The 20,029-nt window shown below is 61.4% G+C and overlaps 1 protein-coding gene across 3 annotated transcripts; it reads right to left on the bottom strand.

The window, feature by feature from the left end:
• Nucleotides 1-62: 62 nt before the first annotated feature.
• SEMA6B (semaphorin 6B) lies at nucleotides 63-18,933 on the bottom strand. Of its 3 annotated transcripts, none has more exons than XM_048927724.1 (17): nucleotides 18,898-18,933; nucleotides 7,102-7,238; nucleotides 6,822-6,951; nucleotides 6,412-6,472; nucleotides 6,268-6,330; nucleotides 5,772-5,873; nucleotides 5,501-5,591; nucleotides 5,278-5,397; nucleotides 5,101-5,189; nucleotides 4,795-5,012; nucleotides 4,571-4,702; nucleotides 4,082-4,231; nucleotides 3,171-3,365; nucleotides 2,587-2,727; nucleotides 2,311-2,388; nucleotides 2,064-2,122; nucleotides 63-1,984 (listed from the first exon to the last, which is right to left on the bottom strand). In XM_048927724.1, exons 2-17 carry the CDS (start codon nucleotides 7,202-7,204, stop codon nucleotides 1,014-1,016), a joined length of 2,703 nt encoding a protein of 900 aa, XP_048783681.1. In that variant the 5' UTR covers nucleotides 7,205-7,238; nucleotides 18,898-18,933; the 3' UTR covers nucleotides 63-1,013. The 3 variants fall into 3 exon arrangements, with proteins under 3 accessions (XP_048783681.1, XP_048783682.1, XP_048783683.1); XM_048927725.1 differs by lacking the exon at nucleotides 18,898-18,933 and adding an exon at nucleotides 11,990-16,646; XM_048927726.1 differs by lacking the exon at nucleotides 18,898-18,933 and adding an exon at nucleotides 7,326-9,737.
• Nucleotides 18,934-20,029: the final 1,096 nt, after the last annotated feature.

The following is a 20,029-nucleotide window of genomic DNA, read 5'->3' as shown; positions in this document are numbered from 1 at the left end:
TGAAGCAGGGACCGCTTTGCTTTTCCTCATGGCACAGCATCAGAGGCAGCGGTGGGGAGGAATTCACCTCTTGTAAACAGAAGTTTATTGCGGGGCTCCGGGGTTATACAGAGACGTTACCGCTGTCGCATGCATGAACGGCCCCGGGGCGATGGGGTGCCCGCGGTGCCCCGGCACCCTATTTACAGCATGGGACCAATTGCCCTCCACCCTGCAGTCAGGGGGCAGAGCACCTGCAGCGCCCACATCCCTGCACCCAGCCCTGCGGTCCTGCAGAGCCCTACTGTCCCTCGTGCCACCTGCAACTGGGTGGCACTGAAAGGGCACCCTTTGCCAGCAGAGAGTGGGTCTGATGGGATCCCCCAGCCTCCTGCATCCCAGTGCCCAGCTGTGCTTTCAAGGAGAGGGGAATGGAATGCTGGGATCTCGGTGGGAGCGGAGGTGTAAGGGGACAGATGACAGCTCACCGCTGGTACCAGGTGAGGGTAGTGGAGGTTTTGCCCAGTCCTTGGCAGACGATGCAACCTGATGGCATCCTCTGCTGGGTGCTGTCCTGGCTGGGTGTTTCCAGGGTGCTGGCACGCACCTAAAGATGCCGAGGCACAGCCGATGGGACTGAGGGGCTCTGGGCAAAGGGCACTGCTTTGCTCTGCGCCAGCTGTGCCCATGTCTGTGTGTCCATCCTGCTGCCTCCCAGGGAGTCCCGCCCAAGGCGCAGCAGTCCCTGGGACCAGCCTGGGGAAGGGACCGGGCAGACAGACACTCAGAGCCTGTGCAAAGCAGCCGGAGCATGGGGCACTGCCCCGTGCCAGCCGGGGACAGCAGGGACTCTGTGCAGCTCCGGGGGCAGGAAGGAAAAACCTCAAACCCTTCCCATGGGAACCCAGGGGCTGCCAATCCCCCATGCAGCATCTCAGCCCCATCCCCGCAGAGCTGGGGCACCGTGCCACGGCACGGCGGAGGAAAACGTCCACGGTGGCAGCGCCTGAATGCAGGAGCCTGGCATCGAGCTTCTATTTGCCCGAGGGAGTCCGCTCCATGCCATAGCGCAGGAGGTGGTGCAGGTCCGTGAGTGCCCGGGGGGGTCCCGCACCGGGTGCCCGTGGTGCCGTGCCGTGCTGCCCATAGCCACCTGCCGGCGCTTCGCCGCTGTTAAATGTGTGGTTCCTCTTGAGGTGGGCACCGGGGCGTTGGGTGCCGTTGTTGGCATTGAAGTTCAGCTGCTCAGGGCGCCACGGCGGCCCCTCTACAAAGTCCCCCCCTTCCCCACCAGGCGCCGAAACCACGCGCCGACGGTCAGGGCTGGGGCGCGGGGTGCCCCCAAAGTCGCCATAGGAGCTGCGGGGAGGACGGCGAGCACCGGCGGGGGGGTGCTGTCGGGTGCGGGGACCCTCGTGGTGATCCCGTCCCCAGTGCCCATCACCCGAGGAGTCGCTGAGTTCGGCCTCCAGCTCCTGATCCACCAGGATGGCGTGGCAGGAGAGGGGAATGCCGCGGGCGGAGCGGCCGGCGCCGGCGTGCAGCCGCGTGCCGCTGGCACCAGGGTCCCGCAGCGCGGCGTTGATGATGTTGTGACTCTGCTCCCAGGTGCAGTTCTGGAGGGCACCGGGGCAACGCTTCTGCTGCAGCGGGGTTTGCTCCGGTGTAGGCAGGACGCCCGAGTCCAGGTCGTGTTGGCTCGCCTTGCCCAGCTCCTTGGGCCAGCCGTTGGGCATCAGCGGGGCCAGCAGCGCTCCGGGCTGCCCGCCACGCGCTCGCCGCTCTCCCAACCGGCTGACGCTCACCACCGACTCGCTGTGTGCCAGGATGGTCTCCTTGTCCTTGCGCCTCGCCAGCTCCTTGCGATCCCGGTGGCCGATGAACCAACACACGCTGAAGCCGGAGATAACGGCGCCGATGACGAAGGCGGCCACCGAGGAGATGACCAGCAGGTTCACCGATACCAGCCCGTCCGGCTCGTCCACGAAGCTCTCTGTCACCAGCCCTGGGTGAGGGTAAGGGGGCTCAGGGGCCAGCTGTGCTGTGCCACACGTCCCCGTGTGCCATCCCTGTCCCACACTCACCCTCGCACTCGCCCAGATGCGATGTGCTGCCACCAGAGATGTCCTGCTCGAAAGATGTCCTGTGGGGGAATGCAAAAAAGAAAGGGTCAGCTGGCCTCCGACAGCCTCCCAACCTGCTGTAGCTGGTGATGAGTTTGTTGGGGCTTAGTGGTGAGGAACTGATGTGGCTCAAAGTTCAAAGGTCCCGGGGAGACCCCAGGACCCTGATGTCACCCCCAGAGAGTCCACCCAGCCCAGCCAACATTACCTGGGGCTGGGCTCCAGAAAGACACAGGAGCCCTCAGGTGTCCAGCCACAGTACGGGTCCCGGCTCCCAAGGCAGCTCCTGGTAGGGAGCAGAGAGGTCAGAAAACCCCCAGCCCTCAAAAGGGACCCTGGCCCAGCACCGTGCCTTATTTTTCCCCATCGGTGCTCCTGGCCATGCCAAAACATTCACAGCTCAACTCCAGCATAGAGCAAATTCATGGTAAACCCTCTCTCCTTTTACAATCCCTCCCGCAAGCCCTGCCCTCTCGGCACTCACTTCATGCAGCCTGAGTGCTGCTGGCAGCGAGCCACGGGCACCCTGGCCACACAGGGGGGGAAGGCCAGCAGCAGGGACCCAGCTGACTTGTCCAGCTCCAGGCCCAGGAGTCTCCGCTCATCCTCTGTGTCCCGGCCACATCTGGGGATGGGGGCAGAGCTCAGTGCGGCCCCAGCTCCTGTCCCCACCTGCCCTGCTGCGGGCTGGTCCAGAGAAGGGGGCTCATCCGTTGCCCCTGTCTCATTCACACATCCAACCCATTGATCCCACCACGCATCTAACCTTGCATCTTTCTGATCTACTCCTTCCTTCCATCCGTCCGTCCGTCCATCCATCCATCCATCCATCCATCCATCCATCCATCCATCCAACCACACATCCATCCATCCATCCATCCATCCATCCATCCATCCATCCATCCATCCATCCATCCATCCACACATCCATCCATCCATCCATCCATCCATCCATCCATCCATCCATCCATCCATCCATCCACCCACCCACCCAACCATCCACCCATCCCCCCTACTCACCCACCCACCCACCCACCCGCTCACCCCTCTCTCCCCACCCCAGCCCACCTCCCAGGCTGGTAGGTCTCAAACTCCTCCAGGAAGACGCTTTGGCTGCCGGGGGGTGCAGGTGCCGGGCTGCTGGTGGCATTAGGATGGATGAGAAACTTGAGGATGGTGCCTGTGCTGGAGCCCAGGAAGACCACGGTGTGGTTGCCCCATGGTCCTGCTGCGTTGTCCACCACAATCTTGCGGAGCTGGTACCTGCATAGCATGAGCAGAGCAGGGTGTTGGGGCCAGCACTGTTCTCAGGAGGAGAAACAGAGGCAGGCTGGGAGCTGAACCCTGGGACGTGGACGAGCACAGAATGCAGGGGAAAGCAAAGATCCTACATGGAAACTAGTTCAGATCCCAGGCAGACTGGGCATGGATCCCAATCATGATGCAGTCAAACCCATTCCAGAGCCCACTTAAGATCCTGCCTGGATTCCCTTCTAGTTGCAGCTAGTAGTTCCCAGCCCTGGGATCCAGCCCTGGTCCCCCTGCAGAACCCCAGCTGATCCCCAGCCCTTGCTCCATATGCCTGTCCCCATCCCTGTGTCCCTGTCCCCATCCCCACAGCCCCATCTCCAGCCCTGCATGCTGTCCTGCTGGCTGAAGGCTGTGGTCCGAGAGCGCAGCTTGATTAATCCCCCATTAAACAGCAATTAAGACAGATTTAATTAGGATGAGACAATCTCAGCTGCAAAGTTTATGACATTTATCAGGTCTCATGGCGCTCTCCCATGCAGGGGCAGTGCTGGAGGCAGCGACGTGCTGAGGCACAGCAGTGCAAGCCATGCACACGGATGGGCACAGCTGCGAGCGGGCTGTGCATGCACATACACACGTGCATCCCAAAAGCAGCCAATCTCCTGCACTGCTTCGTGCTGGGGGCCCCTCTGCAGCCTCTCCAGGCTCCATCCTACCCCCACACTCACCGACTCATGGTGCGGACAATCCAGGGCGCGTTGCCCAGGGACGGCACCGCTTCATCCATCAGAGGATGCGTCTTCACAAAGGTGAGGATCTCATCGGGGAAGGTGCTGGAGGAGTTGTAGCGCATCCCCGGGGCCGCACAGCACCCGGGTCTGACACCACAGCATGGCAAAGCTCAGCACTGCCACGGCGTGGCTGAGCCCCGTCCCATTTCTGTCCCATCCTTGTCTCCAGCTCTGCTGATACTGGCTCTGGTGTCACCATTCCAATCTCTATCCCCGTGCCACTTCCTGACATCCCCATTCCCACTGCAGGACATCCGAAGGTCCCTCCCAACTCCTCCAATTCTCACATTCTGATCCCTACCACCAGCCTCGGTCACTTCCATCCCTACCCACCTCCCCACCTCCATCCCCAACCCTCTTCCTGCCACCACCCACCCGGCTTTCCCCTGCCACCATCCCTGCTGTCCCTATGGGTCATTCTCTCACCGGGGCTTTGGCACCATGTCCTCAGGTACAGCTGTCCAGATGGACTCTGGCGATTTCTGCTCTCTGAAACGCCCCTCGAAGACAGCAGCCACTTGGGTCATGTCAAAGGCACACACAGCCGAGCCGGGGATGCTGGGGAGACGCAGTGTGGGATGAACACCACAACCCACACCCACATTCCCAACCTTACTGGGCACACCTCAGCTCGGTTCTGTGGGGCCAACCTGTTGGTGGGTGTAGAGAAGACGGCGAGCACCACGGGGCGCCCATTGAGCTCCAGGATATCGGTCACAGCATGGATGACATTGAAGTAGAAGTGTGAATCACCCGGCACGGAGCAGTTGAGCCGAGCCTTGAGGAAGGATGTCCACTGCTTCTCCAGCACCCTCTGTGATCCCCCCATGTCGTTCTTGCACACCCGAGCCACTCGGGATACCACCACCTGCAAGGGATGCCCGTCACCACCCAGCAGGGGACAAAGGGACAGCCCCCACCCCAAGTGTCCCCTTAGGCTCGGGGACTGCTCCAACCTTCTCCAGGTAGTTGAACTCCATAGCGATCTCCCGGAAGAAGAAGTAGACGTGGCTCCTCCACTCCACCGCGTGCACAAAGTAGGGCTCTGCAGGGACAACAGCGGGGTCAGGGCTACCCCAGGACAGAGCAGAAGGGGACAGGGAGCGGTGCCACGCACACCACGCTGGAAGCACCTTTGAACCACTTGGAGTCGTGTTTAACCGTGCGCAGGGTCGGGCTGTCACCCAGGCTGCGATAGATGACGGCGTCGATGGCCAGGAAATCTGTCACTGTGGCTGTGAAGAGCATCCCCCCTGCACGGGAGACACAAGCATGGGGATGTGGATGGAGACAGCACACAGAGAGCATCGGGAGGAGCAGTGCCCAACCGGTGGTCCCCACTGTGACAGCACTGACCTGTGAACAGTGCCACGTTGGCGTGCTTGGGGTCGTAGGGACACCGCGCCATGCCGCTGATATTGTCCCCAACGGGCTCCAGAGTGTCCATCTGCAGAGGGCAACACAGGGCTGTCAGTATGGCCAGGGGGTGCCATGCCAGAACGCAGGGTCTGGATGGTGGCATCACCCTCCTGGGGAGCAGGAAACCCCCAAAGGGGAATGCTCTCCTCCTCAGAGCTCCTGTCCCTGTTGACACCCTCCAGCCCCATCCCAGCAGCAGGGGACTCACACTGTAGTTGGCACAGATGGGGTTGAAGGCATTGGTGCCACACACGAAGAGCAGGTTCTGGTTCCGTACCAGCATCACCTTGATGAAGTTTCGGCACTCTGCCTGTGCCAGTAAGAAGGGGCCGTGAGCTTCTGCATCCACTCCCCAACACCAGCCCCACAAACAGCCCCAGGGAAAGGGGGGGGGGGGGGGTGGTCTCCTCTGCCCCCCTCACCACAAGAGGCTGGGCTGGGGGGTGGGGGGGGCAGCCCCAGGGGACACGGACGGGACCTGGAAATTGGATTTCTTGCAGATTATGAGATGTGTCTGTTCTGATCAACGGGCCAGAAATAATTAATTACAAACCCAATTATACCAGCGTCCAATAAATCACAGTTGACACAAGCGTTGGCAGGGAGCCGAGAGGCACAGGGTGACACTGGGGGACAGTGACACGTGACGTGGGATGCAGGAGGGTGAGGGGGGCTCACAGAGCATGTATGGACCCCCCCCATACCTCGTGCTTCCCCTTCATCCGGCAGATGCTGATGTCGTGTTGGTTTGACCTCCAAGTCAGCTTCTGTGGGGGCAGAAAATCCAACATAGGGCCAGGACAGACCCCCCCCCAGTGCCCCACAAGAGCCTGGGGGTCTGCCCTTACCCGGTGATAGCGCATCTCACTGCCAGCAGTGGGCTCCAGGCTCACACGGTAGACGTTGTCCCTGCGGGGAGGACATGGATGTCACCACCTCATGGGTGCCTGAGGACACCTCAGAGATGTGCCCTGCAGTGTGGGGTTGTGTGCTCTGTGCCCAGCCTGTCTGCCCCATGGGGATGGAGTGGGGTGGGCAATGAGCACCGATGGGGCACAGCCAGCCCAGAGACCCCCAGCATATAGAATTGGGGTGTCCAACAGCACCCCGCTATGGGATTGGGGTGTCCAAACTCAAAGGCTGGGGAAGACTTTTAGGTGCCAGGAGGGCCCCCGGGGCAGGAAGCAGGGTCCTTCCCAAACGATGTGGCCCATAGATATGTTTGGGGTGCAGAGGTTGAGGACCACATGTTTCACACCTGTCTCCAACGAAGAGGGTCCTGTTGACCTTGAGGATACGTTGGATGTTGAGGCGTTCGGTGCCACCACCCTCAGGGCCGCCAGGTCGGCTGCTGCCATGGCCCACGAACACAGAGTAGTGCTTCACATCTGGGGACACCAGGAGGGGGACACAGACACAGCATCACACACAGCCCCATGTCCAGTCAAGCCCCAACTCACATTGCACCCCAAGCCCCCCAGCCCCGTCCCCTCTCTGCGCCAATCTGTGCTCCCCTGGCCCCTTCCCCAGGCACTCACAGTCCTCGTTTGCCACGGCGATGGGGCTGGGCTCCTCGGGGAAGGTGCTGTGAGCCGTCCTCTCCGCTGTGAGCAGGAGCAGCAGGACGAGGGGGGGCCACATTGTCTCCCCTGGTGCAGGCAGGCACCCACAGCACCTGCGGATAGGGAAGAGGTGGGACGGGGCAGCACCTTCCTCCCTTCTATGCTCCTACCTGCACCCCAAAGCCATTGCCAGTGCTCACGAGGTGCCTCGTTGAGGCTGGGGGTCCTGGGGGGAACCCTGATGTGAAGGGTGATGGTCTGAGATGCTGGGGCTGGGCCAGAGCCAGCAGCCAGCGGTGTGAGACCAGGGGTGTGTCTGGGAGATGGGGGAAGTGAGTCCTTCCCCAGCTGAAGAATTCCAAATATGCTGGGAAAAGCAGCTCCTACGCCCTCCTCCAGCCGTTCCCAGCGCCTGCACTGCTCTGCATTGGAGCTACTGGGTACAAACTGGGTGCAACCTGGGCTCCTGGCTGCAGGACGGCTGCAGGGACATGGAGATGGAGACGTGGGGACATGCAGACAGAGGAGCACAGCCATCCCACAAAAGGGAAGATCCCCCATTGCAGCCCTGCAGCTGCCACTTGCCTTCTCCCTGTCCAAAATGCAATCGTACCATTTTGGATAATCAACGGGAAAGTGGTGGTGTGGGAATCAGCCCCACATACCCCCCCACTCCCCCCCAGCAGCACAGCCCTGCTGTCAGCATTGTCACCAACCCCCACTGTTCCAGGCACCGGTGCCATCCCCGCTGTGTGCCTGTGGGTGACACGGCGTGGAGCGGGGCTGGGTAATTAACAGGAGGCGATTTAATTGATTCTCAATCTGGCGAGGGCAGCGAGTGGGGATGCGGGTGCCATCGAACCATCGCCCTCCTCTGCAGGGAGTGAGGGAGGGTGACACTGTGGGGGGACAAGGGGGCACCGCAGCCGTTCCAGTGCTGAGACCTGACCCAGTCCCCATCCCAATCCCCTCCATGGTGACACAGCCACTGGATAAGAACCAGCAACCCATGACTCTGTGCAGTGTCACATCCTGGCTGAGAGCTGGCACTGCCTCCATCCTGCTTAGCTCTGGGGACACCCGACCCAATGAGCCGACCACAGAGGACCCGACCACGATGTCACAGCTCTCAGGGACAGCAGATGGTGACACTGTGGGCTCTCTGAGCCACAGCTCTCCCACGTCCCCAACGGCAGCTGCATTGTGCCCTCACCCCATCACCAACAGGACAGGACCCCATCCCGTGGGAGCCAGCCTGGAAATTATCTATATTTAATTTTTGAGTGTTTGGGTTCCTGGGTGATTTTTTAATTTTTTTTTTAAGCCATTAAGAATTAAATTGCAATCATTAAAGCCATCTCCCCCCAGGGCGGCTGTTGGAAGCTTTCACCCCCTGTGCTGAATGGTGGGCCCCCTCTGTGACCCCCCCAGGAGAGTCCTCCATTTACCTGCAGCTTTAGGAGCCGCTGGGGACCTCTCATGCAGCCTCAGCCTGCAACCTCCCCGATGCCTTTGTGCCCTCTAGGGACTTTTGGTCACTGCAGGAGGCTGTTCCCAAAGCAATTCCTAATTCCCTTCTTCCCCCCCACTCAAAAAAATCTCACAATGGGGCACAAATCTCCAAATCATGGCATCCCCATGGAGTTTTGTGACCAGAGGATTTAGCAGGGGACATCACCCACGGATAGGGCTCAACCCCTATCAGCCACCTGAGAATCTCCCCCCACCCCTCCAGCACTGCCCATAGCCTCCAGTTGCCACGCAGCCACTCTCCCAGTGGGATCTGGGGTGCAGGGACCCTCAGAAGCTCCATGCCATTGATCCCAGTGACTGTAACCCAGCTGGGGGGCTCCGGTGTCACCGTCCCCCGGCGCTCAGCGGTGACAGTGAGCGGGTGCCCAGCACAGTCGGGGTAACCCGAGCCTCCGGCTGCATAAATGCCTCCGATTGTGAGGGTGAAGAAAAGGCAATGGCTGAGAGGGGCCAGGGAGGAGGGGGCTGGCGGCGAGCGGGGGGCACAGCGGAGAACAGGGCCCCATTGATGGAGGAGGAGGAGGAGGAGAAGGGGGAGAGGAGAGGGGACGGCTGTAGGGAGCTGAGGGGAAACTGAGGCAGTGAGAGGGGGTGCCCCCGACATTGGAGTGGGGTTGGGGTCCCTGGTAGAAGCTTTGGGATGGAGTTGGGAGATGGGGAATGGGGACGGCTGTGACCTGGAGGTGCCGAATTACTGTGGGTGAGCTGTCCCTGTGCTGTGCCTCAGTTTCCCCATTTGATAGCAAGCTCAGTGCCAGGCACCACCCATCTGCACCCACAGCCTCGGGGGGGGCTGATGCTCACCCCATCCTTCTCCACCCCCTCCAGCATCACCCCAGGCATGAAGGGGGGGGGGGAAAGGGGAGGGTTAGCTCTGTAGCTTTGCCCCCACCCTGGAGGCGACTACATGCCCCCACAGCCATCCCTTAAGGGACAACACTGACTGCATCCCTTCAACCCCTTGGTTCGGGATGCGTGTGTGAGGGAGGTGAGTGCTTCCCTCCCAGGAATGTGAACCCCTCACCACGGCACCAGGTCACCCCGCGCCCCCCGCTCTGCCCACCTCAGCTCCGCTGCCACCGCTGTCCCCACCGCTGCGAAAGGGTCCCCCTGGAAGCTCCGGCAGCATTGGGTGCATGTCTGGAGCCCGAGAGCTGCTCAGCTGTCACTCTGTCCTTCCCCCCTATCCCTCCCCCCCCCCCCAATCCCCATGGGACCCCCATGGGACGGGGCCCGAGCCCCCCACGCCAGGTGGGAAGGTAGAGCTGATGTCACCGTAACCGGAGCCGGCACCGTTGCAGCTGTCACCAACTGGAACCGCTTTGACTCTGGGTTGTTGTGTCCCCCCCTCCACCCCCCACCCCCCCAACACAACCCAGAGCGTCCCCTCTCCAAGGGTGCCACCACCACAATGGGTTACATTGGGGGTGGGGGAGATCCCAGAATTGGGATATGGGGTTCCCCATGGCGGTGGCACTGCGGTGGGTTCATTACCCCAAAGCATATTGGGGGAGGGGGGGGGCTGGGGGGTGTCATCTCAATGTCTCCAAGGCGTCCCTTTCCATATGGCTAACGCTGGGTTTTATTTGATGTTTAGGGTAATTTTCTTTACAAAGTAACTAATGCCAATAAGCAATCAGCACAAATCACTATAGAGAGATGGCAATTAGATATGTTAATGAGACCCCTTCCAAGCGGCAGCATAAGGAAATGCTGACAACGTGCAAACCTGGCACGGAGAGGGTGGGGGGCACAGGGTCTCCCCCCTCCCCTCTCGGTGATGCACTGAGCGACGCAGTGCCCATCAGATTGCATTTTAGGGTCAAAACAGGGATGGGGTGCAGTGCCTGGAGTGCCTACAGTGCAGCCCAGCTGCTGCTGCCATGCAGCCATGAGGGCCACCGGCCCCAAATGGGGGGGGGGAAGGAAAAGGGGGGGTCACCCCCACAGGTTTCCGTCCTGCCAATGCTTTGCTTGCTGGCCGGTGGGTTCGGGTGGCAGAGGCAGGAAGCAGCTGTCCCTGCGGCGCGGATGGAGCAAATGTCACCACCGCCACCTGGCACCACACACCACCCCCCCCAGCCTCCCCCCCCAGCAAACAACACCCCCCGGGGCGTTCAGAGCCTCCGAGTGGGTGCCAAGAGGATATCTCCCCCCACACCATCAGCGGGACATCAAGGAGGGGGGGTGGGGGGTGACACCACCACGGCCATTTACCTTTCGATGCTTCCGCGGCCACGTCCCTGTCGGCTCAGCTGTCCCCCCCCCCCTCCTCTTCACCCCCCCTGCGATTGCTCTCCAGTTACCGGCTCTGCTTACAGCTGCTGTCTATAGCCCCCTCCCCCCCCCCAGTACCCCCCGCCTGCTGCCTGCCCTGCTCTGAGACCTTGTGGTCATTGAGACCCCATTATCCCCACAAGGATGGACGTCATCCCCCACCCAGTTCTGTCACCCACCTTTGGGTGCACGTGAGGTGCCACCGACACCCAGCGCTGGCGGCTGGCCAGAGCTGTCTCAATTTGCATATTAAATATGCCCCATCTGCATATTAAGGACGTTGTCCTATTTAGGAGGCGTCTCGTTTCGAGCCGAAAATAAACCCCACAGAGGGGACAGGGTGGGTTCCACTGTGGGGTGCTGAGGCTGAACCCCCCCCCAGTGCCTCCACCCCACAGCAGCGCAGTGTCCCTCATCCCTTGTCCCATATATGTGTCCCCTGTGCAGGCATTAAGCTCCCCCCAAGGCACATTCCCCCCCTCCTTGTACCTAAAGGCACACACATCCCACGTATCCCCTTCTGTCTCCTTTACTCCCAAAGGGCCGCGACCCCTCTGCTTCCTCCTGTCCCTTCAACTGTCCCACTTGTCCCCAAAGGTCCTCACCCCTCCTTAATCCCCTTGACCCTAAAGCCACACAACTCCCACTTGTGCCCCCCTATAGCTCCCTGCCTGTATCCCCTCCTGCTCCCCACTGCCCCCAGCACAGTGGCCCCGTGACCATAGAAGAAGTGCAGTGACCATGGTGACAACCTGGGGATGGGATCTGCCTTTGGCCATGGGACCCCATGGCAACCAGCACACAGAGCCTCAGAGCTGAAGGGGCACCCTACAAAACCAAACCCACGCTTAACCCCAGCTCCAAGCAGCATCCCTACAATAACACCTCTGTTCCCTGCTCCAGGTGCCAACCCTACCCACAACAAAGCACAGCCCAGCCATCACGAGGCCACCCCACGACACTCCTTTGGGGGGAATATAAACGCAATATTTAGCAGCAACCCTACAAAAACAAAGCTGCCCCAGCCCTGAGCAAGCAGCCCTACGACACAAACCTGCAGGTCCCAGCAGGACAGGAGGAGGCGGTGGGGAGGAGAGCAGCTCAGTCCATCCGCCGTCTCAGGTTGGGTTTTTTTTTTAAGCCTTAATAAAAGTTTATTTGTTGTTGTTGTTGTTTTTATTTCCTCTTTAGTCTCCCCCGCATCTCCGCCGTGCCGGGATGCGCTTGGCTGCTTTGCTCTGCTTGGGAAAACGTTACCTTTAATTGCTCCAAGCTCAGGCACCAGAGCCTTGATTTGAAATGTCTAGGCTTCAACAAACTGATTTATAGTCAAATAAGATGAAATATCCGCTGTGTGCCGGGGTCAGCATGGGGAGAGAGGGCAAAAGGACCACAGTGCCCATACACACAGTCCTCTTGTGGTGCTGGTGGCCCCCAGGGCCTCACGTGGGTCTTCATTTCACAACCCCCATCCTCACCTCCCTGCCCTGAGGCATGGCATGGAATGGCACTGCATGGCTCAGAATGGCGTGGCATGGCCTGACACAGCTTTGCACAGCTCTGAGTGGCTCAGAATGGCGTGGTTGAGCTCAGAATGATGTGGCTCAGCTCAGAATGGCATGGTTCAGGCCAGCGTGGCTCCACATGGCACAGCACAGCTCAGCACAGTTCAGAATGGCACGGTTCAGCACAGAATGGCATGGCACAGCTCGGCATGACACAGCTCAGCTTGGCACAGTATGGCACAGCATGGCATAGAATGGCACAGCACAGTTCAGAATTGGCACAGCACAGCTCAGCACAGCTCAGAATGGCACAGCACAGCTCAGAGTGGCACAACATGGCACAGAATGGCACAGCACAGCTCAGCACAGCTCAGAATGGCACAGCACAGCTCAGAGTGGCACAGCATGGCATAGAATGGCACAGCACAGTTCAGAATTGGCACAGCACACCTCAGCACAGCTCAGAACGGCACGGCTCAGTGCAGAATGGCACAACATGGCATAGAATGGCATGGCACAGCTCAGCACAGGTGGGAATGGCACAGCGCAGGATGGCACAGCACAGCTCAGAATGGCACAGCACAGCTCAGAATGGCACAGCACAGCTCAGAATTGGCACAGCTCAGCTCAGAATGGCACAACATGGCATAGAATGGCACAGCTCAGCTCAGCACAGGTGGGAATGGCACAGTGCAGGAAGGCACAGCACAGCTCAGGATGGCACAACATGGCACAGAATGGCACAGCACACCTCAGCACCGCTCAGAATTGCACAGCACATCTCAGCACAGCACAGTTCCACTCAGCTCCTCAGGAGGGATGCATGCACCTGCTGCAACCAAGGTGTGGGCAGCGCTGTGCAAGCTCAGCCTTCACATGGCCACCACCTCCTCTCCTTCCTCCTCCTCCTGGCAGGCTGCAGGCTTGCTGCTATGACCTGGCTCCATCCCACTTTGCATTTCCCATCACCATCTCCACCAGCTGAATGAACCACCGGATGGCAGCCAAGGAGGGGAGAGAGCTGGGAGCCACCACGGGTAGCCCTGACCCACTCCATGTGACTGAGTCCCCCCTGCACGCACCAGGACAACCCCATCCCCATGATGTGGGATGCGCCGCGGTCGGGCTGGGGGCTGCAGGATGCTGCTGGTGGGGAACAAAGGACCATTGTTTGCACACTGTGCCCCTGCCTGTGCACACGCCGGAAGGTCAGGTGCTTCCTCACCACCCCGAAATAGCTCCTTGTTCTGCTGTCATGGTGGGTGGGGATGGGGGAAAGGAGAAGAGCTCCCCACCCTAAAGCCAGATGTGAGGACAGCTCTATCGGTGCCATCACCCAACGGGTGGGCAGGGGGGGGCTGCATGAGCCATGCTGCAATGCTCCTAGCTGGGAGGGGACAGAGCCCCCAGCCCCCACCTTGGGATATGGGGTCTCTGTCCCCTCCCCAACGCAGAGCAGATGTGCACTTGGAGGCAGATGTGTTGCTAAGGGCCCAGGAGTGAGCAGAGAAGGGGAGGGGGGGGGGTGAAGAGTATTGATTCGTGCTTCCGGGGGAGGAACAGTTCAAAAGCAGAGGGAGCTTTGAGGGGCTTTCAAAGGGCTGGGGAGGTGGTGTGGGGTCTGTGCAGGTGTTGGCATGTGCACTCCTGTCACACGAGTGTGTGTGTGTGTGTGTGCAGGTGTTGGGGTGTGAGCACTGGTGTGTGTGCACACCAGGCTGCTGCTTGCATGCAGGAGTCAGTGTGTGTGTGATGGGCAGGAGGAGCCGTGCGCACAGCAGTGGGGGGGGGGGGTGTTTGCACACAGGGCTGCTGTGTGTGCACGGTTGTGGGTGGTGTGCTGGGTGCTGGGCAAGCAGGGGGATGCAAAAATGGTGTATGTGGGTGTGTGGGTGCATGTGCACACAGGTATGGGCACGCATGCACATGCAAGTGCGTGTTGTGTGCAAACATGCACGTGTGTGCAGCTGCATGCAGGCATACGTGCGTCTTACATGCATGAGCAGGGTGCTTGCAGGCATGTGTGCATGCATGTGCACAGGCGTGTGCATGTATGTGGCTGCATGCACGTGCATGTGCAGGTACATGTATGCATGTATGCTTGTGTGTGTGCATGCATGTGTGTGCAAGCTACAGGGGGCCATGCAGTGCTCCTATGTGTGTCTGCATGCTCTGACCAATGGCTCTGAAACGAGCATCGTTCCTGGGAGGGGGGGGCTGCAGTGAATCGGATGCATCCCCTCCCACCCCTCCACCCCAACCCCAAGCACCTCGGGATCCTGGCTCAGTTCTGTGGGACGGCCCTCAACCACCAGCAGCCATGGGGCTATTCACAGCACTGACCTCACACCACTGAGATAACTCCAAAAGGTGAAATGAAGGGTATGGCACAGCAGGTGCCGGGCAGCTGCTGGGTTATTTGCAGCGCAGCACTCTCTACCTGCTGCAGGGACAGGACTGGCCCACACTGCATGGGGACGATTCCCATCCTGGCCTTCCCCATCACCTTCGGACCCCTGGTGGGAGGTGACAAATGGGGCAGAGCTCCGTCCCACCACCCGAACCTGAGCTGGATCCGACCTCACCGGGGAGGTGGGTGCTCACTGTGGGAACAGCACCCAGTGCCCCCCCCCAGAGCACTCCCCTTCCCTCAGTGCTGCGTTTGGCACCGCAGTTGGGTGGCACCAACCCCGTATCACTCAGTGCTGCTGCTCTGTGCCTCAGTTTCCCCATCCAAGCTCAATGGTCACTCCCTGCTCTGCACTGCCCCGACGCTGCCATAACCAACCGGTCTCAGCTGCTCCCTCAGGAACCACCATCACCCCAGGATCCATTCGGCACCCAAACGAGGTGCTACAGGCGATACGGGCGCATCCAGCCCTGAGCTCCTCTGCTGGGTTTGATGGGATTATCCCCGTGGGCAGGATTACACAGGGAAGAGCCAAGGATTAGCCACGGCGCATCAGCGCGCTGCATCCACGGCCGCTGTCAGCCACAGTGTCAGCCCAGGGCCTCTATGCCATACTGGGAGGAACTGGGACAGAGTGGAGACAGGCAGACCCTGAGTCCCACTATGGGGCTGGGACCCCCTTTGGGGACCGGTGGCGGCTGCCACCTGCTGCGTAATTAAGGGCTGCCGCTCCTGGGAGCTGCATGCAGAGACGAGGATCTTTTTTTTTCCTTCAATTTGACAAAATTGTAATTAAATAGGGAGTAAAATCCCATTAGCACAATCCAGCCCCACTGGGAGTCTCCTCCACTCCAGACGATCCTTCTCCCTCTCCATCCCATTGCAATAAAGGGAACCGAACCCCTGCTGGGTGCTTTTGGGGGCTGTTGCCGAGGCCTGGATCTACAGGGGTGCCTGGGATGGTACCCAGAGCCACCCAACACCTCAGGATGACAGAAACAACAAATAAACCACCCACATGCCCCAGCACAGATTAAGCAGGAGGAGAGGCAGAGCACCACACAGCATCACAGCCCGCATCCCCCAAACAACCCCCAAAACACAACAACAGAGCCCCACTGCACGGCTGCGCCCACAGCCCAGCCACAACGCTGGAAAACCGCGTCCAAGCTGGCAGCTTTAATTAAAAACCTGAGGCTGCAAGCGTGGCCAGCACTGCAGCACGGCTCTGCACTGAGCTCCAGCACCTTCACAGCACGGCACAGCGCTCACCATGGGGACGGGGCACAGTGGGGAGGGGGAACAGCAGAACCCCCCAGGCAGCAGTGCAGCACAGAGCAATGCTCGCAGGACACACCGCCACCAAAACCATGGCGTGCAGCTCATCCAGAGCACAGTCCAGGGATGGGGACAGCCAGGTTTGGCACGTCACCTCCCACCCCTATGACTTGAGGTCGTATGGTGCTGAGCTGCTGAGCCCCACGGGATGACGGGCAGTGCACATCCCTGCAGCCCCACATAGCTCTGCACTGGGGACGCGTGCACCCCCATCACCCATGCACCCACCCAGCCCCGTGCCCATGCTCCCACACAGCTCTCTCCATCCCACCAAGGCCATGGGGCACCGCAGCACGACCCGTTGGCATCCATCAGGCACGAGCTGAGCTGCTCCCGGAGCTGTCAGGGGGTAAATTCGTAATTTCCCTTTGTTTATGGGAACGGTGAGCAAAAACATCTCCTGCCAACCCCTGCACCCGGCAGGCTCAGCACCCATAGCACACAGAGGGGAAGCAGAACCCCAGGAGACCCCCCCCCCCAGCCCTATGGCCTCAAGAATGCCCCCCCCATGAAGACGGTGTGCAGCCCCCCCCCCCTCCATACACACCACCTCTGAACGCAGCAGCCACGTGCCCCAGTGACAGCAGTGACCCAGTTCCCACGTCACCCCACAGCCGCCTGCACCCCTCTGCATGGGGCTCAGCACCTTGATCTGCCCCCCCTTCTCCACCCCCCCCCTGCACTGGGTGCAATAGGGATGGCAGCACTGGGGGTCACATCTTGCACCAGAGCCAAGCAGAGGACCACAGGGTATTGGGGAGGGGGTGGGGGGGGGGGGCAGGGGTGCCTGCTTTGTCCTCATCTCCTTGAGATAGCTGTAAGAAGGTGGGGGGATGGGGGTTGTCTACCTGTCCCCCCCACCCCCCCCTCCAGGTTCTGCTCTGGGTGGAGGGGAAATTGAGGCAGAGAGGATGGCACCGTTCATCCAAGGTCACCCCGAGCCAACAGCACAGCCTGGTTCTGCTCCCCTGAGGGCACTGTCCCCCCCCCCCACGGCCCAAACAGGGCCAGCTGCCCCCACCCCTCCTCCATTCCCTACTTGATTTGGGGCAGGATGATGCTCAGGACCCCCCACAGCAATTGACACGGATGATGCAGGAGGAAAGGAGGCCAGGCCTGAGAAGGGGGGGGTGGGCATGCTGCGGGCAGGATGCCCATGGTGACAGCAGTGAGGGTGACAGGGCAGGATTTGGGCCAAGCTCAGCACAACCCACATTATTTTGGGGTTACATCACCAAAATCCATTGCTATAGTGCAGAGTCCCTAAGGAGATGACAGCAACCCCCCCCCCCCGCAGCCCTCGCATGAAGATGCTCAGCTACGCTCCAACCTGGGGAGTGCCAGCACCCTCAGGACATATGGGGTGACCCTATGGGGTGTCATTCCCCCCACAACTGTACCCACAGTGGCAACAAGGAAGAAAAGTTCCAGTTCCAGGGAGACAGTGCTGGGCACCCCCAGCTCTCCGGGGGGGCTCTGGGCCCGTGGGCTGTTTGGGGGGGGGGGCAAAGCACTTTCTACTCTCCCCCAGTCTGAGCCCTCATCGCTTCCCTCCGCTGTCCTGCCCCACTGCAGCCCCCCACCACAATCCCTCCAGCTGAGGGCAAATGGGGTGGGGGCCTACACCAACCCCCCCCCCCCCCCTCCAATTCCTGCCCCAATACCCCACATCCCAGCTGCTTCTTATAGGGTAGCGGAGCCCTGTGAAACAAGGAGCTCTCTCCATCTCACTCTGATTCTTCTCCAACCCCCCCACCCCCCAGTTTGGGAGTACCCCCCTTCCCTCTTCACCCCGGCCCTCCCAGGGCTCAGCACATTGCATTCCGGGGCTGCAGGGGGTGGGGGGGGGGCGGGGGGGGGGCGGGTCGCGGTGATGAGATGGGATGGGGGGTGCTGGATGGGTGATGCTGTGTTCAAGATTCAGTGCTCAGGGGAAGCGGGGGGGGGGGTCCAGGGTGTGGGAGGGACATTGGGGTGCTGGGCAGGGGGAGGTGGTTGTGGGACCATGGGATCACGGGGTGGGGGAGTGCAGGATGGGGATGCTGGAGGGAGGGGTTCATAATGCTGTGGGGTACAGCAAGGTGCTGGGGGGGGGGGGGGGGGCAGTGGGGTGAAGGATGACGGTGATAGGAGAGTCTCCATGGTGGTGGTGGGGAATAGAGGTGTGGGGTGGAGGTGCGGAGGATACCCGAAGAACGAGGGGGAGGGGAGGGGGGAGATCGTAGGGTGGGGATGGGGGGGGGGGGAGGGGGGTCGTGGGGACACAGCGGTGAGGAGGGGGATGGAGGAGGGTGGGGTGGGGGGGGGGGTGGGGAGCGGGGCTGGGGGAGGGCCGGGGTGCGGGGGGGGCCTCCAGCCGTGACCCTTCAAGGTTCCTCCCGCTCCGCCCGGAGAGCCGCTAACAAAAGCGCCGCTTCCCAATGCAGCAGCAGCAGCAGCAGCAGCCGGGAGGGGGGAGGGCCGTGCCGGGGGTGCGGGGGGGGGGGGGGGTTGGGGGTTGAAAAAGACACGTTTTCCCCTTTTTTCGCCCCCCTTCTTCCCAATGTCCCGATAGCGGGGTGCAGCCCCCCCTCCCCACACCGGCAGCCTCCGGCGGGAGGGGGAAACTTCGCACCGATTCGGATTGGGGGGGGGGGAGGGGGACGACACAACCGCATCAATGGGGTAGGAAATGGGGGGGGGGGGGGGGGGCACCGGCCGCTCTCTTACCTTCAGCTCCGGGGGGGCCGGGGTAAAGGGGGGGGGGGGGGCACCGCACACCTGCGCCCGGCGGCAGCGCGGCTCCGCTCGGCCCGGCCCCGCTCCGCTCCGCACCGTGCGCGCCGCCGCGGCGGGAGGCGCCGGGGCCACCGGAGCCCGTGGTGGGGCGGGGCTGCGAGAGAATAAGAGGAGGGGGGGGGGGGGGGGGGGACCGCGGTCAGAGCCGGGTCCGGGCCCGCAGCCCGCCCGCCCGGCGGCTGCGGTTGCAGCGGGGCCGCTCCGGCAGCGCACGGCGCTGGAGATACAGCGGAGCTGCCGCTCCTGCCCCCCGCTCCCCCCCCCTCCCTCCCCCCGCGTCCTGCCCCCCCGCCCCCGGCTCGGCCCCTGTCCGCCTCGGCCCCCTTCTGACAGAACGGCATCGCCCCGCTGTGCCCCGCTTCGGGGGATGTTGGGGCCGTGCCCCCCCCCCCCCTCTGCCTCAGTTTCCTCCCGCATCATCCACCCCCCCCCCCCCCCCATCCCCCACTCCTCAAAAAGGCTCAGCCTTGCTTTGTCCCTGTCTCCCCGCCTCATCCTCCCTCCCCCATCTCGTTCCCCTCCCCACCATCCCCAGGACCCTACCCGCAGCCCCCCGCCTCAGTTTCCCCGTGCACAACGTGCCTCTCCCCCTCCCTGGCACTTTGGCTGCATCCCACACACAGGGGGCTCCTACTCACCCAGGTGGGCTGCTTGCCCACCTGCTTGGGGGGACACTCCAGTAGGGTGGGAGCCCCCCAGAGTGTGCACCCAAAGCCTCCGGGTGGGGACATGGCTGGAGGAGGGGGTTCAGTTTCACATATTCAATGATTTAACACCAGGCGAGCATCATATTCCCCTCCACCATCTGCTTCCCGTGCCTGTTTTAGCTGAACTTACACAGTAAAAAAATAAAATAAAATAAATCACAGCAGTCATAAATAAACCACTGCCCCCCCCCCCCCCCCTCCACATCCCATCCTCCCCCATCCCATCCCCCAGTCCTGGGGGCAGATGCTTGGCATGGAGCATCCCTGCATGTCCTGTGAGAAGGATGTGCACCAGGAGATGCCACCTCCCGCACCCAGCTGTGATTTGGATCCAGTTGAACGTTGCTTTCCCAGTC

The sequence above is a fragment of the Lagopus muta genome, chromosome 26 (assembly GCF_023343835.1).
Source record: "Lagopus muta isolate bLagMut1 chromosome 26, bLagMut1 primary, whole genome shotgun sequence".
NCBI lineage: Eukaryota > Metazoa > Chordata > Aves > Galliformes > Phasianidae > Lagopus > Lagopus muta.
The sequence above is the reverse complement of the archived record's forward strand: the minus strand, read 5'-3'. Positions and strand labels throughout refer to the sequence as shown.